Source organism: Sander lucioperca, chromosome 23, assembly GCF_008315115.2.
Source record: "Sander lucioperca isolate FBNREF2018 chromosome 23, SLUC_FBN_1.2, whole genome shotgun sequence".
NCBI lineage: Eukaryota > Metazoa > Chordata > Actinopteri > Perciformes > Percidae > Sander > Sander lucioperca.
Genome location: NC_050195.1, coordinates 1,474,646 through 1,501,144, shown reverse-complemented (window position 1 = coordinate 1,501,144; position 26,499 = coordinate 1,474,646). Strand labels below are relative to the sequence as shown.

General features: G+C 39.0%; 2 protein-coding genes across 5 annotated transcripts in view; both read right to left on the bottom strand.

Moving 5' to 3' along the window:
* The window catches only part of plod2 (procollagen-lysine, 2-oxoglutarate 5-dioxygenase 2), a 35,393-nt gene extending 24,307 nt beyond the window's left edge, over positions 1-11,086 (bottom strand). For both annotated transcript variants that reach the window (XM_031304897.2, XM_031304898.2), the window contains exon 1: positions 10,634-11,086. In XM_031304897.2, coding sequence (XP_031160757.1) covers positions 10,634-10,745 — 112 coding nt within the window. In that variant the 5' untranslated portion in view covers positions 10,746-11,086. The remainder of the gene's footprint in view (positions 1-10,633) is intronic.
* Positions 11,087-20,014: 8,928 nt separating this feature from the next.
* On the bottom strand, positions 20,015-24,740 carry si:ch73-206p6.1 (phospholipid scramblase 1). 3 transcript variants are annotated; one of them, XM_031304923.2, is made up of 7 exons: positions 24,649-24,740; positions 23,896-23,986; positions 22,675-22,717; positions 22,322-22,542; positions 22,007-22,168; positions 21,327-21,488; positions 20,015-20,831 (listed from the first exon to the last, which is right to left on the bottom strand). In XM_031304923.2, the coding sequence occupies exons 2-7, from the start codon at positions 23,962-23,964 to the stop codon at positions 20,802-20,804; spliced, it is 687 nt and encodes a 228-aa protein (XP_031160783.1). In that variant the 5' UTR covers positions 23,965-23,986; positions 24,649-24,740; the 3' UTR covers positions 20,015-20,801. The 3 variants fall into 3 exon arrangements, with proteins under 3 accessions (XP_031160783.1, XP_031160782.1, XP_031160784.1); XM_031304922.2 differs by lacking the exon at positions 24,649-24,740 and adding an exon at positions 24,515-24,615; XM_031304924.2 differs by lacking the exon at positions 24,649-24,740 and adding an exon at positions 24,316-24,611.
* Between the last annotated feature and the right edge of the window lie 1,759 nt (positions 24,741-26,499).

Sequence of the window (26,499 nt, the reverse complement as noted above, 5' to 3'; positions counted from 1 at the left end):
GGCAGACCAACAAAACATTAATGAAATTTTAATATGGTTTTATAGGACCACTTGAGTACTAATCCTGCTTTTCATGTTTCAAGGGCCAATCTGCCTTCTATTTAATATACAGCACTATGTTCCACTAAACCCTTGTTAATGATTTATTGGACATTGGGGTAGGATTTGGAAGTATGAAAGAGAACATAGCAAGGCCCTATAAAGGGCCCCTATAAAGGGCCCAAAAGTGCACTCTACCCTATAACACAGTTAAAGCTGCTACTAGCCTAGTGTTCGTTTTTATCTTGTTGACAACGCAGCAAATATCGCCATATACGTTAAGATTCAAGCTATAAAAAAATGTGTTGATGTAATTTTTCATGTGGTGCACACCCCCTTCACCACAACTGAGTGGTCATACAAACCCACTATGGTTGCAATGGAAGGGGAACATTGTGATCTCTTAATAATAACATATATAACGTTCTGGACAATCAGTGCTCTGTAGATGCTGAAAAGTTTGAGAGATTTCTGACATCCATTGTATTTGTACTTTATTTACACTTAAACTAAACAAAGCCTGAAGGCATACAAGAGCCTAGGTCCTATTCTAATTATTCTATAATAATTATTATTTGTCAGCAAAATCAAAATCACCCACCTCCCACCCACTCATCCACACTAAAGTACATTACAAGCAGCCTCCTTCCAGCTCTTTTCCATCCATTTCCTGTCACTGGGACTTAGCCATTCTCTCATCCCAGTCTAGCCTGTGGCCCTGCCGTCGCTCTAATAGCCATTCCAGTACTCCTCTGACACAAAGGTTCTGTTACAGGTTGGAAATAGTTCACTGTCTGCCTCTAACGCAACAGCATTAGGTGACAGCAAAGAACTGGGCAGATTCAGACACACAAATTACGCAGCGCACAGAGGGAAGGGATGCCTATTGTGAGTTACAGGTGTGTCCATGTTCTTGGCTTGGGATGATGAAGCATAGTGCATGGGTTAGTATAACACATTTTCAGGCAATTAGGTATTCTAAATGTAATATGTACATAGATGAAGACCAAATAAAAAGAGTTTTAAATCAAACCAGATACTTTTTTTCCCTTTTTTGTTGCTGTGTGAAGCAAATCTTGGGATAACGGTGTTCAGGCAGTCTCCTGGAAGCCATTCATAGTGTTAAACAAAAGAAAAGCGAGCTTGAGAGAGTTCAAACACAGCTGGTCAATCCCAGCATGATGTGTGTGAATGTTGGCGGTTTTGGAAAGTTACAGAAATGGTCGGACACAGCCCCCTCAATTCAATGTACGAAAGGTATGGGGGGAGGGGGCCCCAGGAGCTATTCGACCATTCAGCAAGCAGTTCTGCCAGAGTATACTGCCACCTTAAGAATTTTCTTCCGGTATTCCATGGCAATATTTGGAAACCTCCAGGAAAATTTTCTATTTCATAATGATGCGTTTACAGCCAGGGCACATGTTTTATATTTCTCTTCGCAATGAAAATCATAAAATCATAACCAGTAGCTTTGTTTGTATTTGTGCAATAAAAGCCAGTGGTTGCATGTTGTGATCCCTGCTCTATTCCGTTAGTATGACTTACTTATTTTATTTTCCTTAACACACAACGATTTAAAGCTGTACTTTTGCCTGTGTTTTGCACGCATATTGAAAACAAAATCACTGACTAGCCTGTGATGTCAGGGAGACATTTGCCGTCAGGAAAAAAATAGGCTGAAAGCTCACATCAATTACCCCTTGGTGACTTTGTCCTGACTTTATGAAACCACAAACTTTCCTCCCATGGTAAACATGCATGCCAAATGAGCGCATCCCAACAAGCAAGCTCCCAGTTAAGTACAGCCTGGGGATGCAAACCACCTTTGATTTAAAAGAGATGAGACTGACATTTTTACTTACTACATTAAACTTGTTATTCAAACACATAGGCAAATCTCTTTCATGGCTTTACCTTTTACAGTTCCTGGTAGAAAAAAATCCCTTAGAATTTACTGTGGCCTCATGTGAACTATGGCTGAAAACCTTGTACCAAAGTACGAATTATTATCTGCCAATTTTATGCTAAGCCAAGCTCATACATACTTTGTATATCATGGTAAACAGGGGGTTGTCAATTGGCTGCTTTAAGTCTAGATTTTAATTCGAGTTTCCATCACTTACCCAGTAATTCTCTTATAATCAGTTTGGCACAATGCTCCGAGAAAGATTGTTAAATTGCACATCTAACTATGGATCACAGGCAAAAAGTGACCAACCTTGCATACTTTGTCGAGGTACTGATTTTATACTGAAAAAGTAGCAGTTTATTTTAAACTGACTTTCACCCATACTTTAATGCCATTACACAGTCTTACATCTGTAAATGGCTTTTTGGGCATTTTTGGCCTCCTTAACGAATTGGCCGCCTGGTCACCTTATTTTTATGTACAGAACATTTCTTTAGGTATGCCTTTAAGGTCAATCATTATCCCACACTGTTCTGTTTGCTTCCTCCGAGGTCCATCATCCACAAGAATAGTATTTTTTTATTTCCAAGGTGCATTATTGACAGCGCAGACTAAAATGTCTCTGGACACAATTAAATAAACCTACAACCAATCAGAGCGACAAAACATGACATACAACCAATCAGAGCTATGAAACAATGTAACTCTGAGCGAAACGTGCAAGTTGAAGCAGGAACAAAAATGACTGACTGGTCACAAACTTTATCAAATTACAGGACTCTAAAATGTTTTACTAAAAACATTTGAGGCGAGAAATAAGCAATACAGTAACACACTCTTGACTCATTTTTTTTAAGCACTGCCTAGTTGGACAGTTTGATCTGAGTTTTGTGAACCTGGTGCATTGTCCTGGAACCAGTATGCCAGTTACGTTCGGCACCTATGTTCGGTAAGCATGACCCTCCTCTTTCAGTCATCATCTTAAACCTGCACTATGTAAAATGGTGCGATTATTCCACCCAGGGCCTGGCCGGCTAGAAATCTGTCAATGTGGGAAGGCCAAATGTATCTGCCAGAGCAAAGGAAACATGACAGATTGATCTGGTTTCAAGGCTAGTAGGCTACAAATCTTCCTTCCAATCGTATTACAAAATTGAATTGGGCCAATTGTCCAGTCCTTTGATGCATTTTTTTTTTTTTTTTTTATGTAAATCACACTAATGAAATATAACTGACAGACAAATAGCAACACTCAAAAGAAGTTTTATGACAGCTTTGGTTTTGGAGGATGAGTGTCTAGTCAGAGTAAACAACAATATGTCATTACTGTATGAACAGCCCACAGGGGGGAGAGGAATGTAGCTCATACAGTGCTGCTGTAACTCTTCTCCAAGAAAGGCATGGACGTCAAATGGTCTCTCCTCCCTCTTTCTCTGTACCACATGGGACTAGCCGTCTAAGTAAACTTTCACACTTCGATGAGCAAAAATTGTGATTCACTGACTGGGGCTAAGCTTAAGTAAGCATTTCTTGCAGAACGGAAAGCGGTATCATGGGAATGTGCCCTGGCCTTGAGCATAAGGATAACAGGATCTTTCCTCTTTGACGAGACAGTCCTGGACAGTGAACACAAACCCCTGTTCTTTCTATTTTGGTCATCCAAGTAAACAGTGTTCAGAAAAAGTGTCGGGCAAAGGAAAGTGCAAGTAGTTCAGTTAAAAGGCCACATTACTTTGTCCTTGCATTCTATTTGAGTGAGCCTGCCTTTAATCTACAGGTAAAGCAAGAAACTGAGATGGGGGAAAAGGAGAAATTATTGAAGTCCTGATTCATACTTGCAGTACAGTAATGCTCAATTCTACTTTTTTTAGCGTAACCCAATGTGCCATGCCTAAACCTGGACATTTTCCTAAGGATGAGCACCCTCCTGAAAAGCCAGCCCTCATCATATGAAATGTAAATTTAACTTTAACTCAAGTAATTGAAATTAATTAATAATGAAAGGAGACATAACTATCAGGGTGCATGGAGAGTTGTATGAAATTGTTTAAATGGGCTGAGTGTAACAGACTCCCAGGCATTTACTCTACATGGGTCATGTCTTACCTCTAAATTCCACTAGGCGTGTCTGCGTTGTGTTCTGGCGACGCCCCAGCCACCAGAGCAATCGCAGTCACTTAAGACAAATCTTGTGATTCCACCAACGCGTCCCAGAAGCGGCTCTCCGCTCTGCTCCGCTAAAAATATGCGCTAGGTCTATTTTTTACGGAGTCGTGAGGCGTTGCACAGGCCGGGCAGGAAGTTGGCTAGAGCAAATATCCTGGAAAAATGACCAAATCAACTAATCTGCTTCTGAACGCAACCCGATGTGGTATGACGCACGACGAAGAACGAAACAAAACAGCGGCACATCTACGCCTAGTGGAATCCCCCAGTTTGAGCTGTGCCAAAATTTCAGCAGTAATTGTAAAGCTGAAACCCCTCATTGTATTACTCAATGTAACATACACTTTTCCACCCTAGTGTTTTCTCTAAAATGTAATGTGAAATTTCAAGCCAGGTTGCATAAGAAGAAATTTGTAGAGGAAAACACCATTAGAGTATTCTGTTGGTATGTAATGCGTGGTTGAGTATACGCATGGAGACAGACCAGTCACACATGTCCCAAGTAAATGAAAGTAATACCTAAGCAGAGAGAAATGAAAAAGGTAAATAATTTGGTGGCCTAATTTTTCTAACCACAACAGCAAAGGGAAGACAAAAGCATTCTGAAGAAGTCAGTGTTTAAGCAAAGCCACACTCACAATCCATATTTTGGACACTGGCTAAATCAGAGCAGAAACGGCACTTATATCTGTCCACAGAGACCTGCATAACATAATAATAATAATCCTAAGAAGGATAGACACAAAAATCAATTCATCACGTCTTTTTAGACCAATGCATTTCTTTAACTGTCCTCACTTAAGCAACTCTGCCATCCATTTAATTCTCAGACCTCAGCTAAACATAGCATGCTACCCAACTACAGTTACTTTTAAAGATGTTCCAGCTTTAGAATGCATTATAATGTTAATGTAACTGCAAGCAGCTTTGACACAGAGGTAGCACTTTTGCTATATAAATCTAGAAGCCCCTAGACCTGCAGACATTCTTTTTTGCCTACGAAATACCATTGTTGCTACCTAGGTGAGTACTCCATGTGTTTGCAATTAGCTGTAGTCACCAAATTTGAGGGATGGATAAAAAAGGACTAGAAAACCAAATGCTTGCAGGTTGGTTTGTCGGACATTATTTTTAGCTGCCCACAACTAGATTGTATTTACTAGTGACGTTTCAAAGTCACCATAATTGATTAAACACACCATTTCCATAACACATGAGCTGTTTAGTGAATCTGCAGAGAAAGCCTGTGTTTTAAATTACACATGTCAAACCACAGGCACTTCAGCCCTAGGATGTGGCATGATGTCACCAGCATTGAGCAAGGAAACAATTTTGTAGTCTCGTCACACATCATTTTGAATCAAGAATAGCTTATTTATTTTACCCTCCCAAAAACAACTGTAATGTAGAAAGAAAAAAAACAACTAATTTCAACTGGTTTATGTCATGCAGTGCTCTTGTCGGGGTAATGATTACAGTTAGCGTAGTCATTTCGTCTGTTGGCAACAGCCTGGTGTTACTGTAGAGCTTTAAAGTGCCCATATTATGAAAAAAAATCACTTTTTCTGGGATTTGGGGTGTTATATTGTGTCTGTGGTGCTTCCACACACATACAAACTTTGAAAAAAATCCACCCATGCTGTTTAGAGTGAGATACGGTTTCTGAATGTGCCCTGCCTTCAGTCTCTGGGTGAGCTGTTCAAAATCGGCACGGCTTGTGACGTCACAAGCCGAAACGAGCAGGCTAACCGCAACCATTAGCTCGTAGCGTTAGCATGCTAACGCTATGGCTAACGCTAGCATGCTAACGCTAGCATGCTACCTCGTTCTCAATAGCAAAGCACTGCTACAACATACACAAGTTCACCATAATCTGCAAAAGAACTACTTACATGTGCGCCCTCATTTAGAAGTCTCCCAGCTAATCCTGCCTTGTAACTGACCGAAGTTGTAGAAACAGCCTCTCTTTTACTGTCTATGGAGCTAGCTAGCTGACATGATCTACATCTGAGCTACTGGGCATGTGCAGTGCAATCAAAGATAGTACAGAAGAAGGAGAAGAAAAGAGGTCTCACTCTGTAGCTAAAACAGAGACCAGCTGAAAAGAGGATCTGCAGCAGTGAGAGAGAGCACTGCAGTACAACACAAATATGGTGTTTTTTGAAAATTAAACCATGTAAACCTATTCTGGTACAACCTTAAAATACAATTATGAACCTGAAAATGAGCATAATATGGCTGCTTTAAATCTTTTATTGTTGACAGGAATACACACCTAATTTAATTCAACATAATGCATTTAGAGATTAACAGTTTAGGTTTTCAGTGTGCTTTAATAGTTTTTGCTGAAATTGCTGTAAGTGGAAAGCAGAACACAATTGTATGATATAAGCTATTATATTTTGATATTATTTTCTGCAAAGGGCATATGAGACAAGCATTTTAATATACAACCACAAGCTGTTTCTTTGAAACGGCTCCTGTTTCTCCATCTGGAAAGTGAATTCAAAATGCTTTCAAGATAAGCAGTGAGCTGCTCCCTAAGTGCATGGTTAGGCATCTGCATGTTCACCTAGCTTATTTATTTTAATAGGCTTCAATGATTACTAAATACAAACTGAAATCGCTGGCTCTTAAGAAAAGGACAGTATTTTACTTTGTTGTGATTCGACCAAGGGCAAGTTTTCCAGTAAAAAGCTACAAGTTGGTCCTGACTACTTCTGACAATTGTTAAAAACATCACATTGGTACAATATGTTACAGTAAATATTTCAGCATTAGTATCTTTAATATGTTGACAACTACAAATGACTACAACTTAAAACAAAGTTCTACAACTTTGATCATTGGCAATTTGAACAGTACACCCTCTCAGCTGTATCAATTCAAGATTTAGGCTAGCCAACGCAGTTCTTGCCAAACATCAACACCTGCTTTCCCACTTTCACAATGTCATCATTTAAATGCATGGCTAGGTCACACAATTAAATAGTTGTACTAGTCCTGACAACTTTGCTGAAATGTCATCTGTTTTCAGTTTTGCTTATGAGGAATACATTACATCATGGGAACTTTCCACTAGATATCCTGCTGATTTTATCTATTTGACAGTTGGCAGAATACCTCAGACACAGCTAAAAAAAAAGAGACAAAAAAGCAGTGCATATTTCGCTAAAAAGAAGGCATGGAACCTAACTTGCTGTGATATAGTGACAATGTTCTTAGGTGTGATTGCAGGCTTTGCCTGCCAACAGGGTTTGTTAGTTTGTTAGACTGGAATTACAGGCAATAGAGAGCACCATTATACAGAATATAAGGCATGGACAACTTTAGGTGGAGTTTCCTTTTCTTCTGTATAAAATACTCCCTGCTGACACGTCAGTGGTGTCTGGGACCGATCTAATCTGAAGACGTCTATTCCATAGAACAGTGGAGCATGACACACACACACACACACACACACACACACACACACACACACACACACACACACACACACACACACACACACACACACACACACACACACACACACACACACACACACACACACACACACACGTCCATGTAACTGGAATACAAAAGTTGTTTCTAAGCAAATGTCTCTTTGTAAAATATTGGGCTAAGGACACTGAAAACAATAGAATTTTCAATAGAATGTCTGACAGAGGTTAATAGTTGAAGTGGTTTTCTGATACTTGTCTGTTTTACTTATTGGGACACCGGTATTGTAAAAATGACTCTGAAGGCAACTCAGTGGCTTTGACTCACCACAAGAACTACGTGCTAAATCCAATATATACTCTGTCAGAAGTGCTGTTCACACAGTCAGTCAGAAATAAGTGAAAGGCTTCTTTCAGGTGACTGGACAGTGGGGGTCTAGGCTGCCCACTTTTTGTAACTTTCCAAAACCGACAAACCAACAGCCACGTCCGCTGTTCACAGAGACTGGCAAGGTGCACATAGGTGAGAAATGGGCAGAGCCCTGCATTCCTCCTTCTGCACTGGCCCTTTTTGCTGCAAAATCACAGCGTTTGGGTCTGTGCTACAACCGATGGAGAGGCATTGTGGTCTTAGAGAAGAGTTGGAGGAGAGGTATCAGAATCTGCATGAAGTCTGAACCAACAGAGAAACACTCTCCTTACATATCAACTCGCACAGGTGGCATTTAACACAAATCAGGAAATATGAATACATGTGTATGCTTCCTGTAAATGCAATATTTTCTCTGTAGCCTTTTTTATTGGTTCCTTGCTAACTATTATTTCTACTTTGTAATTCCCCGTCACTATGACAACCAGCACCTTGCCCCACCTAAAAAGGCTGTCACTCTGAAACAGTATGTATAACTTGGTGTTCTAAAGGAGAATAGACACTGCATGATCCTAGCAAGTCAACGGTTATTTGCTTCACTTTTCACTACAATACTCTTCTTCAGGAAAGAAAGGAATGAAAAACTGTTTGACTGAGAACTTGGGGGAAAAGATGACTCATCAAGTTGATATTCCACAGTTAACACCTCATACAATAAGTGTAAATACACAAGTGTTTCTGGCGTTATGAGCCTGACAGGCCCTAAAATGGCTGATAACTAGACTGAAAAAAAGGAATGGCTTCCATTTGGATTAGAGAAATAAGAGAAACAAAAGAATGTATGCACTACATTTAAAGACGTGGGCATATAATGTGTAATGCAATGCCTTGTGCAACGTGTTTTGGGTCTTGTGCTTCAACAAAAGTTATGTACTGTAACACAGCAAACTAATTATGGAGCTATGCTGCATAAACATAAATTGAGTCAGTAGAATAACTTGCCAGTGCCTTGTGTAGTGCATCAAAAAGGTCTTTAGTAGTTAAAGAATGGTGTCACATACAGAAATTGAAAAGACTAGTTTATATCACATTGAGCTGTTTGCACACTGAGGGAGTTATTTGATGAAACCTCTGCATATGTTGTATTTGGCAATGAAACGTAGGGAAAAACTGTAAAAAGTGGACTCAATTTTTAATGTATGTGTTGTGACCCACCCTTTTTCCTACAGAAACCAAATATCTTTAAAATGGACATGCCTCTATTGTTATAAAAAGAAAAGTGTTTCTGCCTTTCAGCTATTGTAGCAAGGCGGCAATATTAAAACTTTTTTCTGTACAGTAAATATGGCACCTGGTTAAATATTGGAGAACAGTAGCAGGAACTAAATTAAACCCAACCCAATTAAAACACTTTAATATAATCACATGTTAACATCATTGGATGAAATTTTTTCATTGCACGCAGTTTGCATGGTCATTACAGTATGAAAGCTTATATTTACTGCAAATTTACCTCAAATTCCATTCGTGAGAGAGATTTAGTAGGTTTAGTGTATTAATCCCAACAAACTGTATCACCTTTACTTCATGATTTAATCCCTCCCAGGTGTACTAATAAGGATTGCATAAGCAAACATCTTAACCCTTGTAAAGTTAATGTGGCTGCTGTGTGACAGACACCCAGTTAGTCCAGACCAGAGGACAAAACGAGCCTGTGGAGACTGAAGGCAGCTGTTGTGCCCTGAAAGTAGACTGCCTCCCCCAGCAAAATGCATCATTAAAAAAAGTACCAGATTTGCAGAGTTAACTGACACATAAGCCCACAGCAATTATGACACCAACACTGGTATAAAAAAAATATATGCACCCACTTATGTTGTTGTTTGCAGTTCTTTACGACATGCCCCGTGAGTGTGAAAAGAGCTGCGTTTAACTGAAAGGATTTTAGGGTAATTTAGAGCAATTGAGCAACAGGGGCATGCCAACAAGTCAAACAAAGTGTGACACAACAGGGTATTTTAGGAGCATAAACCTATACATGTACTGCATATAGGTTGTCTCGACAGCTGAGCACTCAGTTTGCAGTTACAACTGCTTCTCTTTTTAAGCACATAATAGCTTGTTTGCTATTAAAATCAAATACTAATGGATTTCTTGCGCATTCTGATTTATAGTAGGTCTAATTCAGGCCGTAGAACTGTATGATTGGTCTGGGTTTTTTTTTTTCCAAGTCTAAATGCAAACAAGTGTCAACAAGTGAAACCCTCAAAGACTAGCCTCAAACTGGTTGGTTATTTCTCGTACTGACATTTTACAGCATGACATGTGGATTTATATACCGTGGCTGCAAGCTGCCAAACGACATCAAATAAAAGCAGGATTGTGAGAAACCGCAGACGGATCTTCTGTGTCGAGCACTATCATGTAGGCCTACAGTGATGTTACGCTCCACCATGTGTAGCGCTTGACATGTTCAGATTCACGCACGGGCATGCAACCTGCGCCTCTTGTAGGCTACTGTAACATCATGTGAACGGTAAAAGACATCTTCGAAAATTGATGATTTAATATTCCCACACTTAGCATGATTGACAGCTGTGAAAGATGTCAAGATGTATTCGATCAAACGTGCGCTATGACAGTACGCTGTATAAGTTCGGGGCGAGCCGCAAACATTAAGAAGGAGAAGACAAAAAAGTGTTTTACCTTTAGGAATAGGCGCAGGAGCTTGAGGTGTATCAGTAGAGTAGACAGCATTTGTAATCTTCATCAAGCAGGAAAACGCAAAACAAAATTTGAGGTACTCCATTGTTGTCATTGTGCGTTTTCCCGGACAAAGTGCGGGTGACCGACTGGACTATTACCTCCCGGCCCGAAAGCAGTTGTCAGTATCAGCCCTGCTAGTTAGGCTACGCTCTCGCGATAATAAAATAATAACTAAAAAATCCTCTAATGGATATGAAGTTTTCTAGAGCAGGAGCACTGGAGACAGCGTGTACTGCAGTAGTATAAGTACTGCTTGTCAGTGAAATTAGAGAGCAACAGGCGTGGTTCCTTAATTGCAGCGGTGAACTGCAGCCCATGAAGAGAGGCAGTGGAGAAAAGATAACGGTGTTCACCCCTGACACAGGGATGTCCTTCGTGAAAGTGTGACTAAGCACAGCTGTATTTGCCCCCCCCCCCCCCCTTTACTGTTATATATCCCTCCCCTGGTCCCCTCCCCCTGAGCACCCAGCGCCTGTCCAACACTACTCCACTTCTACACCATGCTCATAAGAGACTTTTCATTCAGCCTCATTATTGCAGACCATAAAACTACAAAAATCTCATTTAAAATGTGGTAATCTTCAGCATACTGTATGAGGCTGCAATCAACATTAGGTTTAGTGTTTTTTATTAGGATACATGGGGTGAGTAGCATCAAAAATGGCTATAGTAGCATTGGGAGAAGTAATGAGATCCCTTACCTCAGTTCAAAAATACTTAGTAGTTACAGTAAACATTTAAAGTTCAAACAAAAAAAATGTACTTAAGGGAAGTAACTATGTGTACATCATACTATAGATTCATATTATTGCTAGATTAATGTGATGGCAGCATTTTAATGTTGTAGTCAGTGGAGGTGGAGTTCATTTTAAGTGCTGCATATTCTGTTAAGTAGTTCAGTCTGTAACAATGCATCATATTGTTTTTTTAAAGATATTTTTCATCTAAAAAACTTTCATCTGCAAAGTAAATATAGATGTTGGACACCTGTGGAGGTATAACATTTCCCTGAATTGTAGTGGAGTAAAGGTATAAAACAGAAACAATTGGATATACTGTTATGTAAAGTACAATTACCACGTGAGTGCTTAGATACTTCCCACTGGGGGTGCCCAAACTGCCGATAAATTTTTGCCGATCAATTAACTATCACTTCAGCTCTGCTCTCCATAATAAAGAGGGAAATAAAACATTAAATCCAGCTTCCATCAACCGTTGGGTTGTATTTGGGTCTCCCAGTGTTTCAGCTGACCTGGAAACCAATGCTTTGTCTCATTTGTGTCTCGTATTCCTTATTAGGAGTAACAGACTTGCCGCCGCCCCCCCCCCCTCCCCCGGCGCAAACCACTCCTGTCTGGCGAACACATGATGCCAATACATGGCAGTAACGCTGACTGCCAGCGCCCAGATTGTTTTCCTCAATGACATCACCGGGTTCATGGTTTTGAATGCAGAGGGAGTAGAAGCCAAAGTTTTATATGAGAGAAATTCTTTTTAGAGAGGCCCTGATAAACCCTGAACATGTAGAGACATGCCAGAAAAAACAAATGCAGTACTTGACTTGGACTTCATCTATTCTTTTTACTGTAAGTCAGCATGCAACTGACACTAAAGTCAGCCTGGGCAGCCACGTTTATGGAAATTGTGTTATGAGAAAATTACCACTTTGAATCTTGCTGTCTAACTTCAAACAATAAAGGCAATCCTCCCTACTGTGAAGCTCGGACAAACACAAACCGAGTTCACACAACACAGCGTTAACCCGGATTTGCAAGGGTATCGATCCTATTATTTGCAATCAAAATGAGCCTTAAAGAATGTGTAATTCAACAACTCAGTGACCAATATCTAACAGGGATTTTTGCCACATGGGTTGGTGAGGGAACTTTCTGCAGCTGGAAAAAATAAGTGTTTGTGGTACAGAACCTCATGCTGCATCTTGGCAGGGTGCGATAGGGAATAGGCCTATGCTATGTCTTGATTCAATTTACTGGCTAGAGTCCGAACACCCACCAAACATTTGGAAAGGCCAGTGAAATGTCCTCTGGGTTTGATTAAACCCTGACAAAATGTACAGATTTTATATGAGGCTTAGTTAGAGTTTTAGTTAGAGATGTGAAATACTGTATAGCCTATTAAGCCTATAAGAAACATGAGGGCGTTGTAGTCTTTTTTACCTTTCTAAGTCAGGAAATGTGACGTTTTAAGTGCTCATGGTGGTGGCAGTGACACTGATGACACATTTCAACTTGGGATGCATGTGATGTGGGTGAGAAAATGACATTTAATTACATTGAAACTGGCACATACGAAATACAGAGACTGGGAGACTGCTGTGGTGTGGGGTGAGGATGAAGTAGAAAGCCAGGAGCTCATCAGGACACCTGCACATAATTATCCCCACTCTATACCTGCCTAGGTATCGGCAAAATGTAGCAGACTTTGGACTACACGCACACATGAACTTACAGTTAAATACAGCTGTTTATCAAACCTTAAAAGGAAGCACAGACTGTAAGGAACCTTTTAACAGCGCAGGTGGTTTGCTCTGGAGCCTGCTTTCTAATTCTGGCTTATTTCAGTGCCAAATAAAACACACAAGCCTTCAGCTTCCACTGTCCTTGCATTAGTAAAAGACTAAACAGTGTTCCAGCCTCCTGACGACAGTAGGCCATCCTCTATTTTCAGCACTGTTGTGGAAACAGTGGGTTTACAGGCAGTGTTTAAATTTAATCAAACTGAAAGAAGAAACAGATGATTCATTAGGGAGGCAGACTATAAAGGAGATGCCCAATATTGAACATAAAACTAGAAATTCCTATGAGGAAAAAGACAACTTCTGAGAAAAGGGACACATGGGAATATAAAGCAGAAATTGTTCCTCCATTCATTCACTGGTTTTTCCTTATGACCACCATCAATAATGTTGGGCATATACTGTAAAGAAAGAATTTTCCCTTTTTATTTATGTCAGTGTACTGCTTTAGGCGATATCAAAGCCAAAATCACATAACTGTCAGTGGTTGGGACACACCGTGGATTTCTTTCTACTCTATTTTTGACGTAACCCTCTTTTGGTGGTTCAACCGGATGGTTTTGCAATTGCACTGGTGAGTCACATATTCTAGACACTTGGTCCCCTAAACCTTGCTTCAGAACCCACAATTGCACCCTGATTGTCAAAGAATGGGTTTTATTTTTATCCTAAATGCTTTGATCACTCTGCAGAAAGTTTAATTACTAGTCCAGATCAATGGAAAGGCCAGCACTCCTTTCCCCCACTTTGCTCGTCTTCCTGAGAATTTCTCTTTATGTCATCCCTGGCTCAGTTTTGTCTATGTTGGTCCTGCTTATGAGGCCACAGGGCACCCATTGTCCCAGGGTGTGGTTTAGGGGTTGTTAGTAAGGGGTTTCATCAACACTACATTTATTAAGACAAAATAACTTTAACAAGCACAGCAAGTACATTTTTAATGTCAGAGTCTGCATGGCCACAAATGGAAGAAGAGGTTAAGCATGGATTAATTCCCTTTGATCATGGGCGGTCTTCTATTGTCTCACTCTATAAGCCTGAGTTTACCGTAAACATTTTAGCAGCAAACTTTATTAAATGTAGTTAAGGATGTTTGCAATTTTTGAACTTGTGTGATTTTCCGTCCTATAAATTTGAATTTCTACTGGAAAAGACTGTTTTTTTTTTTTTGGGCAGTGTTCCTTGAAAATTACACATAATAAGCTCTTTCGCTGGCCTTTCATTAGAATGTCATCATTAGGCGGTCATGTTAAAACCACTTCAAAACATGTACCAGAAGTAGGTTAGGGGGAAGAGCATTCAACCTTGCATTATTCCTCCCCTTCCAGTGCCACCTTTAACGCCCCTAAAAATGTGTTTTTACACTACTAATTTGCTTTGCCAAATACAGTTGGGAGGAAACAAAAATGTTGCCTTCACAACGATTTTTCCAATACAGGAAGGGTGACATCTTTATATTGCCCAGAAGTCACAGGGAGGAGGTTGGGGTGGGTGCTTACTGTAGATGTCCAAAGCTCAGGACTTTGACACCAAAGCCTCGGATACGGGTCCTTTGTCCAACATGTTGTTAGGTAATTCATATAAGTTTTGTGAGAGCATCACTTTTATAAGACAGTGTTGGTGAGGTCTGCCAGTCTTTGAGTTGTTCTCAGGAATGTCAGTGTAAAAGTAAATAACCATCCCCCGTTTTACATCTGATCTCTTTCCCCCAATTGTGTGTATATGGTGTTTTCCTACTGTAGGCTGCGTTTGCACAGATGTTGTCTCAGCCATTTGTCTGAGACAACATCACACTATCCACTATCACAGTGGGTTTGAAGCACCAGGAATTCCAGATCCTGTATCCTGTCTGCAGTGAGCAAACTATACTCTGTTTATTTCTCGGTGTGTGTTGAGCTCCAAAAGTAATAAGAAAAGTAATATAAATATTTTTCCCCCTGTTGGCTAGTAACAGAGTTTAAACATTGTTACCATAAAGACTCTGGTCTCATTGATTTGTTGTTGTAACCCTTACAGGACTTACTTACAGAAAACAGTCCCAAATAATTCATGACATTTAAAATTCATCTTGCGTTCAATACCCAAAATGCATGCAGTAATTCAACCCAGTAGTCCAATAAAACTATAGAAGAACCACAGCCCACAGGTCCTAAATGCGTCAGTAGTGTAAACAGATTGTGCAAGAAGGCTGTGTAGTTGCCCCCAACCTCTTCAATCACCGACACAAAGCATGTTGAAGTTGTTTGTATTGTTGCGTGTTTGCATCTCCTGACTCCAAGATGTCAACCTCCCTTGTGTAACCAATTGTGTCATTTTTAAAGAAGTGTACAGTAACACAAAATGATCACACATTTTTTTTTAGGCTGCAAAGCTTTAATATTTGTCTAAGTATAAGGGAAGTCTATCAAATGGAATGCTATACAAACAGAACCCAGCATACTGTAGCTGGAGAAAACAGCTGTGTTTTTCCTTGTCGGGGACATCTCAGCCAGCAAATCACTGCTGGAATGACATCAGTGCCGTCGCTGTGGCTTGGGTGTTTTATTTCATACCACCATATGTGGAGAATATATCAGTAATATCTGACAGCACAATTGCCGCTATTACAGAAATGTACATCCTGTTACAGAACACCCCCAGAGAGAGGGAATTCTAAGGAAGTCTCCACAGTCTATCCAAAAAGGAGGAAAACAATGAGTAGTTAAACATGAATCTTTGTCGACCACAGCTGTTTCTGTACGGACTTTTAGTTGGGGAAAGTTCCCAGTAAAGTGAACTGAAATGTGGGGTCACTAAGAGTTCAAAGGTGAGAGAAAAAGTGGCTAAAAGATAGCTTCATGTGTTACAGTCTATGTTGATAGTTGAGTAGTAAGGCAGCACAGTACCCCATATTTACTTTGGGGCCTGTTTGTTTGTTTGGTAACTTGGGGGCAGGGAACAAATTATTCTTTTTTGGTAGAATTTTTAACATAGGGAGGTTGGACCTTTTTGCTATATTCTCATTAAATTTCTCCAGTCACTTAAATAAACATCTCCCATGATTGTCTATCATATGTATTTTAATGTACATAAACCTGGATCCAGATGCAGAGAAAATAAATGAATAGAAATCACTCAGGAGTACAGACCTCTGCCAATGCTGCACAGTGCTGATACATCAATTATTTTCATCTCAATTTAAACTCCTTTACTTCATCTTAATCCTTATAACTCGCATCTATTTTTTCATTATGAGAATTTTGACCTAATGACGTCGCTAGACGAGAAGTAAAGGGATTACCAAAGTTGTTTGGTTCATCCTTCGGGGAACATAAATGCTTGTACCAGATTTCATGACAATCCATCCAATAGTTGTAGAGACACTCAAACGTCAGAGGACCACCAAATTTAATTGATTTCATCCTCTGGGAAACATGTTGTGCTCATCCATCTACTGTAATAGATGCTTTTCTCTGGATAAGTAAAAACTTTGACTTGCTGGTTGGTTAGAGGAAAGGTCATGAGGATTCGTCCTCTGGACATCATGGATATCTGTACCAAATGTCATGACAGTCCACGAATAGTTGCTGAGACATTTACGTCTGAAACAACCGAATACCCTCCAAATGACAGACATGAGAGTTCCCGATGTTCACATGATCATGAGAAAATGGAAAATGGAAAATCATCCCTATCCATGTCCTCTCTGGCCCTCCACGTACCTGCCTCCACAGTTGTCATTGTTTTCCAACCACAGCTTAATTACCTATAGCACTCGGAGCAGTGCCGCGTCATATTCCAGAACATCAGGCCAAGCGATGTGTAAAAACTATCATTTTCACAAAGAGGGGGCTTTGCCATGACTCATAGAGATGGTGCAGTGTATTAATGTGAAACTTTAAATGTAAGGGATCTTTGGCCTCAAATATTTTGTATTGTAAGAATGATCACTCAACACAGTGGATTTTTGACAATATCCATGAACACACTGACATTAGCCCCACTTAAATGTTGGAGAATATTTCCACAATATTAAGCTTTTAATCTTCCTTTAATCAAATGTCAAATACAAAGATACTATTGTTTTGCAGAAGTCACAGTTTATAAAACAATACTGTATGAGCTGTTCCAAACTGCACAAGACACAGCAAGGATTTAACCCTTTATTCAAGCCTTGCCCTTTACTCAGCTTCAAAGTACCTCTTTTCATTGTTGTGTGATTCAAAAAAGCATTAAAAGGCAGTTTTAAATGAGAGTTATTTAGGTTACACACAAGGTTAATGGTTAATTGCTTACTTGAAAATGTTCCCATTTCCCTTTTCATGTTATCCTTCAAGGACTATCTATGTTTGACGTAATTGGCCCAATCAGTTATTCTGCAGGCTGGATTTTTCCCGCAAAAAAAAAAAGATTTGCATTCATAATTCATGAGCAGTTTAAGAATATTGCTTAAAAAAGGTAAAGTTGGTAATCACATCAGCTGGTGAGTTCAACTAGTTAACAATCAAGGTTGAGTGGTTTTACATGACCATTTAAAAGGTCTGACCATTGTAGCACCCACAGACACTGTACTAACTGTATTGAAAGGCCTACAGCACAGAGGGTCTCATCTGATAGTGAGTAATGTAAAAAATCTTTTTTGAGGGTCAGCGGTTTTTAATGCCAAATGAACTTGGCAAATGAAGAAACAAAAAACAAAAGAACTGCACACATCACAATATGTTTTTTTTAATTTATTTTTTATTGAAGTGTTTCCATGGACTATTTGCACAATTTAAGCTTAGCTCACAGAGTTAGTTTGCATTCATTGCATGATTTAAATTAGTTCACAGTATTAGTGCAAAAGTAGAAGAATAAGTACTGTTTGTTATATATATATATATATATATATATATATATATATATATATATATATATATATATATATATATAACTGGGAATAGCTAAACTCCCTTTGTATAACATTCTGACTTAAAGTTTTGGCTTTTGACCACAATCAAAGAGCCTTCAGAGAAAGTGGCACCAGCATCTTATACTATTAATCCATCCATCAACCAAACAAGGCATACCAAATCATCAGGGTAATCTTAATGGCGAGAATGTAATTCAAATGTATTTAAATATAGTAGTATCTCAATAACTTAAACCATGAAAACAGAATAGACTGAAAAAACATCTATCTTTAGTACATATATTTAGTCCTAATATCAAGTTTTGAAAAATACCGCTAATAAAAGGTGAGATTAATCCACTTACGGTAGTTACTACAAACAAGTATCAATATATTAAAGGTAGAATCAAACACTGTTGACGTAAAATAAGTCTAGATTAGCTCTTCCAACTGAAAGTTTATAATATGTTTAACAAACATTAAAGTGCTCATATTATGCTCATTTTCAGGTTCATAATTGTATTTAGAGGTTGTACCAGAATAGGTTTATGTGGTTTAATTTTCAGAAAACACCATATTTTTGTTGTACTGCACATTGCTGCAGCTCCTCTATTCACCCTGTGTGTTGAGCTCTCTGTTTTACCTACAGAGTGAGGCATCACACTTCTGTACCATCTTTGTTGGGAGTCACATGCGCAGTAAGTACTGCTAACTTGTCAGTTGCAGAGCATGAGGGAGTGCCATGCTAGCAGCTAGGCGAGCATTATAACGTATGTTACAAAGTGACGCACGTTCGTCACACAAGTAAAGGCTGGACTACAATAGAGCTGTTTGGAGCAGTTTGTGAACAGTGTTTTCTCTGGAAGATGGTAAGTCCCTTTGGGGTGGACTTGGGGCTTTTTCACTTTGTAAACCTATAACCTATAAAAAAGATATATAACACAATAAAGGAAAGGGAAAAAGCCCAAAAGCATAATATGAGCACGTTAAAGCCTTAAAAGCTTTTACCACTTAATATCTATTAGAAGATTACGTAAGATGGATGTTTTTCCAGTTTTCCTGAACCATTGATGACATACATGTCATCATGATTACGGCTGGGTTAAAATAATCGATTCTCCAATTAAAATCGATTTTCTTCCTTTAAGTGATCTGATATTGATTCATAAAATCCAGAAATTAATCTTTTAACATGCTTTTTTCACCATGGATGTATAAGTAAAAAGTACTTTAAACATACTTTTTGGGGGTCAATTCTTAATGTAAACATTAACCTGCATTATAAAAACAAATTGAGGGTTGATTCTTGTTTGTACAATTTACAGCATAGGTTCTCTGATAATCTCTTTCATAACCAAGCAAAATTGGTATTATAAATCAAAGCCTTTAATAGTGTTTGTCACGGAATATTTTCAATGTACCTTGTTCTGATAAAAATAATAATAAAAAGTGGTATTATAACTAAAATGTTCCTAACCTAATGACATGGAATCGAATCGGAAACATAATTGAATCGGGACCTTGTGAATCGGAATTGAATCCATTCAGGAAATCATTGATACCCAGCCCTAATTCTGATGCTACAAAATAGCTCTTAATGGCCTTAATGTTGATGTAGCACATATATAATATTGTTGCAACAATGATTATATCAGTCAACATCAGACTGATGGCCATACTCATTAAATCACATTTAGAATTTTACAATGAAGCATGGTGCACAGCCGTATCAATGGCCATTTGATGAAAATTAAGGTTTTATTTAACTCGCATTAACTTGCATTTTTGACACATGTATAGCTGTCACACCATGTGTAATGCAACATCTAGAAATATCGAAATTCATGTTGATAACCACACAATGTATTCAAAATATATGGATATTTAGATGATTTAATGTACTAAATGTGATTATCTGTATATGTATAGTATCAGGTGCAGGTGTGTATTTCCTGGAGCCAACAGTAGCATGCATTTCAACCTGAGTTAGTCCAAAAATCTACACTGTGATTAGACACTAATATTTGAATAAAAACCATATGGCATAAGGAGGTATTCAGTTTGTCCATTTGGGCTGTGTTGGGTTATCCTTAAATGAAAAGCTAGCTCCCTCTTGTGGACAAGACTGGGACACATCAAGCCATAACCTCTCCGTTCCCAAATAAACAACCTCTACAATTGACTATGCATAATTGTTATGGCATTGAAAATATTATTGTAATGCTATGATAGCTAATGTTTAAGTTAAAACACACAAGTACACTCATAGCACACAGACACACGCACAAAGCAGTGCACACGCACATTACTCTAAGTTGACAAATTGTGTAACAGACCAAAATATAAAACAATAAATAAGGGCTTTGAATATCTGAACTACAAACTATGATATTACATGAGTCCTTCAGTTCTCACACAATATGCCTACAAGCATAGTGCTCCATATAAAGTAACATGACTATTGTTAATATGACCAAATCACACAAGTGCTATTTGGATGACCTCCTTGGCATACTAACCATAATGACACCAGTCTTTTTATTTTTCACTGACTGTATAACAGCACTTGTCTGCAATGGTGTTCCTTTTTTATTCATTCATATATGGATGTTATCCTACTACGAATTTGGGACTGAGCATCGTGGCTTTGTGGCCTTGTTCTTCCAGGAATGTTTGTATGCTTACATGGATATCCTGTTTGGCTCCTAGTTAGTAGTCTCAAAGAACATGAAATCCTGTACAGAAAAACACCAAGGAGAAAGTGTTAATGGCAATGCAAATGCAATACATTGACACAGAACGCCTAATTGAGCTTCAAATATAGCCGAGGAGTAGAATTTATTTACTGCTATGTCACTGCCAAATTAGCTGTAAAAAACATCCTGAGATTTTAGCATTGAAGCATTTTAGCAAATGTGGCTTGTGCTATTACAAAAAGTAGCTCTGGCAAGCTGTTTTGGGGGTGGTTTCAGGTCACATTTCCCATAAAATGTAGGCTAAGTGGTGCATTAAGTGGTAGGTACATTACCAACTACCAGTGAACTAAAAGACATCATACCCCATGAAAGCTGGGTCTTATGAGGCTACTGCATCTGTAACAGCCACATTTTGGCAATAGTCCTGTTTATTTTGCTACGAGAGAATCCTAAAAAAATAAATGCAACTTCACAAGGAATCTTTTTTTGACGTTGATTAAGAACTAAAGACTCAGTAAAAAAGACTTTACTTACAATGAGAAAACATGCACCGATCATGACAGCCTTGATTCTCACATCCAGATCCATGGGGAACTGGATACCAAAGTTGTCTGAATCTGTGAATGCTTCCCGAAGAAGTCCTGTCCACTGCTTACTGATTTTCCCAATCTTACTGACTTCATCCATTGTCAAAATCTGCAGAAAGTGTCACAGAGAGGGCAGAATGCTGACATGTGTTGCATTAGGATGAAGATCAATCCCTAAACTTGTTTGGTTTTATTGGAGGGAGATCATGGAACAATTTATAATCCCATCAAATTTTAGCTTTTTGCCCGCTGCCACAGTAACTTGAATTTTCTATCCCAATAATGACTTCAAAGCAGCAATGGAGGAACCGTGATGGTAATATCATGCTTCAGTTACCCCTCCTCTGGGTCTGGTAAAAGGTCTGTGTCCCTGACCCAAATCCCCTTCACAGCTCAATCTAATAAAACCAGCTGAGCCGTGGGACAATGGCCACACTGTACCACACAAGAGCATGCCCTTTTGCGAGGGCTTCATCCAAGCTACAGCCCGCTCTGATTGGAAACATATTTCCTGCTCCAGAGCATGAGGAGGATCCCTTACAAAGAAATGTCCAGAGGGCCAGAATGCTACCGTGTCGTGTTATGTTTTCATGAATTAAATGGGTTTCTGTGTTTAGACAAACCCACCTCAAAGTCAACATCTGGTAGGCAGCTCCATCCACAGAAGGGCCCATGGATCTTCAGTACAGGCTCATTGTGTTCGTTCGCGACGATGAATTTGGGGGAGAACGGGTGCCACTGTTGTATAACGTACCCCACTGTGTTACCGGGGGGAGACTGCACCTCCAGCTGAGTGAGGGATTGTGGGAGAACAGAGTGTGATTTGTAGTCATATCCTCGCAAGAAAACTAGACGACATTGAATGTACAATGAACAAAAAACACCTTAAAACACTCACTTCATGGACACAATGTGAGCATGTCTACAAGTGGTTTCACTCACCTCTTGTAGACAACAAGGGAAGCAGCAAGACATGCACTTAAGTGGCCTGGTGACGGTGATGACCTCTTGCCCAAAATTGTCAAGTACGTGGATGGTGAAGGAGCGCATGGGACCACAACACTGTCGACTCAGACAGTCGTTCTCCTCGACAGCGTAGAACACATTCTGCCCCATGCTGTTACGGACCTCATACTTGTTGTTGCTTTCGAATCCAACAAGGGCTGCATGGACCAACAATATGTATGATGATGTCATTGCTATACAGATCCTGCAAAACCCATCTGTACTAAACATAACTAGGAGCGTACATTACATATTTTCTCAGAAGTCTGTGAATGTTTTACATACTTTACCTTCAACAAGCTCAACTTTCTGTTTGATGAGTAGCTGATCCACCTAGAAAACAAGATAACCACATACACTGGATTCAAATAGATGCATTTTTGTTTGTTAAATGCAGCAGTTCAGTGGAGTAAGTGTAGTTGAAGGGGATGGCCTACAAAGAGTTGGAGTGGAGCAGTTCTTTTTTTTTTTTTAAGTGGACCTGTATATTGTTTTCTAAGGCTATTGTTGTGCACTTCTCAAGCACCACTGTTGTGTATAAATACACCCAAAAGAGGAATTGTAGTACAGTTTCTAGGCTTTCGATCTGCAGAAGGAAGGGCTGGTAAGAAACTCCCTTGACAAAAGATCCTTTTTACACAAGACAATTTGACTTGTAACAGTAACAAAAGCACAGCTGTTATTTACAACATTAACAATGGCTCTGTTATATTTGAGTATCCCAGTGAGCCTTGACAGTGTGTCAGCATGCACAATAGCAGGGCCCTGAAACTGAAGCGGCTTCATGGAATTCAGCCATCATATGTTTAATTATTTACACCTGTGCTAATCCTACCGTGACATGTCAAAATGTCTTTCATGAAAAAGGCACTATCTTTCATAGCATCAGTGCATTATAATATATGTACCTTTACATTTAGGTAAAGGTACATACGTCCCGAAATACAATCTAAGCCATCCCAAAATGAATGTGGACCATCCCGAATTTAAAATGTTTGTTTTTCTACATTATCATTAGTTAGTATTTAGTAATTCAAAGTGACCTTTAACATAAAAAAAACATCATCCAAATGATTAGATGATCATTCATCAACCATTTTATTCAAAAAGATTCAAAACTAGAAGTAAATTAATCACATCATAAACCTTGCCCTCTCTCTGCAAGTTGGAACACATATTGAAAACATTAACATATTGTTGTTCCATCTAATGTTTTTTTTTTTAACATATGGTAACAAACAAATTAGCTTTGGGACAATATACCCATACTATACTATACTGAAGAAGCCTATACCGCCCCCACTGTACCTGGACTATTTGGTGATGTATCCTCAGTGTGATGTGAGGATGTTAAATATTTAGGGAATGTAGAGTCGGTGATACCTGACGCTCATTTCCTCAGCCCTCAATGAATGAACAGACTTCATGTAGGCAATAGGCCACTGGGCTAAGTGGCACTAACATGCAACATTTGTTAGGAAATCAAAACGAAATATTGTTGTATTTCTTACCTGAGTCAGGTATTCTAACCCTGGGGGACAGCCTGGTATTTCTGGGTTGGGCACAGCATACATATTCATTTTTGTTAGACTGGAGGAAGACCTGTTGATAAATGGAATTGTTAAAACTGAGATATGGCGCCATCTTGTGCTTATTTAGATAACGCTCTTAAACAAATGGCGATACGTCGCCAAAGCGGTTAATATGTTTCTTTCTATACATGACTGTTCTGTATTGTAAAAGGTAACAGGACAGCCTGGAGCCCCCTTGTCCTCCCCACTACAGAGTTTATTCCCTTGTTAAGATGTAAACAAGTTGCGAAGCAGCTCGTCCACAGCCTGGGGGAGCTGCTGCGGACCGACATGGTGGGCGACACAGATAGCCTTGCTTGTATCGGGGAAGTGACGGGCTTCTGACAGGAAGACACCCACCATGAGAAATCCTTTTACTCCGTTTGTTTACACGTAAAAAACGGGCCTAAAGCCAACACAAGCTACACCGCTCCTCTCCACGATGTAGGGCATTCCAGTGTAGATCTCTGTGACTGATTATTTTCAACGTGTGATGTTTACAGCCTATGGTTGTTTCGTCTGCTGGTAAAGAGAGCGCACGCCGAGGTTTGATGCCTACTTTTTCATTCAAAGGAGACGGCGAGTTGTTAAAAGCGACAAGCTTCCGTCAATATTCCCATTACAGCCTGTAGGCTACAGTTTGTATTAGCTATAAAACAGGCAGCTGTTTTTTTCGGAATCAGAATTACTCACCGATATTTCACCCGCTACTCAAAATAATAACAGGCCACTCCGGGAACCAAGCCTATGGAATAAACCTATAATCTAATTGGTCGACGTCATCGTACTTCCCATTTTCATGCGCCAATGACAAGCCGGGAGTGTAGAAGGCAGCTCAACAGAACATAGTAGAATAAACTAGATCACAATATGATAGAATTGGACTCAGATTATGAATAGTTGCCAATTTGCATGATTAAACAGCCTACTATAGAGAAAGCATACACACATTGCATTAGTTTGTTTATTTTACAGCAATATAATTTTCTTCTAAAATTTCTGATTAGAAGCTTAAAAGAGCTTTTATTGGGTGTGTTTCAGAAATATTTCTGATGATAAATGAACATATTTTTATTTTTCCATCCTCTAGATGTCACCAATAACACAAGCAAGTAGCAGAGTGGAAAGGTATTACAGTATTATCTCACATTGCGTGCACAGCACATATGATATTTTTTGTTTTGTTTTTATTAAAACCCAGTATCTACATCATATACTGTATTTTATCTCAGATAGTTGTAGGCTTATTTTGCTTAATGACTATTGTTGTGAATTTGTTTTTGTATCTTTAAAAAGTCATAAATAGAAAATAAAGGGACATTATTCATGTATTACTAAAGGATATACAGTATAATACTATATAACATGGGATCCAAATTAAAGATCAGTTCCCTACCTCCTATACCTGCCCAGCCACCACACATATCCAGACATTCACTCACATACATGTGCACACTACACACTATGCTGAAATTAACCATCTAAATAGGAAATGAGTTGTGGAAAAGACAACATAACCTCCATATGGTGATCATTAGGGAACATTTGCTTAGTTTATGAGTGTTCTTGAGTCTGCAGTAAGGCTTTTTTGCCCCATCCAATAATGTTGGACTTTGTCAGATAAGAAATATAGTAAGGGATGTAGAGTTTGGAACTGAAGACTGGTGAGAAATGACAACTGGACTGAAAGGAGGATGTCTTCAAATGAGACATTTGCATTTTAAAATGTTTCACTCAAAAACATGTATGAATGAATGAATGAATAATTGTATTATTGTGTCATGCACACAAATGAGACATGTCTGTATATGCACATGAATATTCGCATGGGAAGAGAACTTATAGAGGCTTCTAAGCCTACTGAAATTATTTAAGAAGATGGTGTGTTTTAAGTCTTAATGCCCCTATAGATATCCCAACGACCCATCCCAACTGTTAGAACATGAGTCTGTGCAGATTGTTAGGGCACATATGACATTGACAACAACACATAAACATAAAAAAAACACACGTTTGTAAATAATAATGTAAATGGGGAATATGTGTAGACACTCAAGAAAAGCGTTGCTCTTCTGTTATGCTTATATTTACATCAGATAGCAAGCAGTGATTGTGTTACATCTACTGTGTATTTTAGCAAATTGCATGTTATGAGAGACACTATTGTTCTGCTGTCCCTACAATGCAGTGGGAGAAAGATTGTTGACAGATGTAACCACAAAGCTGTTCTCCATGTCACTCAGCTGCACACACAAGCAATAGAGACATGAAGTCAAAAGTTAGCTGCAGGCTCACAATTCTGATCTGATAACTCCAACGTTAACAGAGAGAGAAAATAGGCTAATCAAATCCAGCTGGAACACGGGCTTACCTAAGAACACCATAACCTTTTTTATTACATTTTGCAGCTGAGCAAGTTTTATGTCAAAAACAAGATGCAATGTATTAAATAAAAGTATTTAATACATAATTTGCAATCTTACCCTGCGCTGCATCACATAACATCTTAAAGACATTGATGGTTTTTATATATAACAGTTCAAG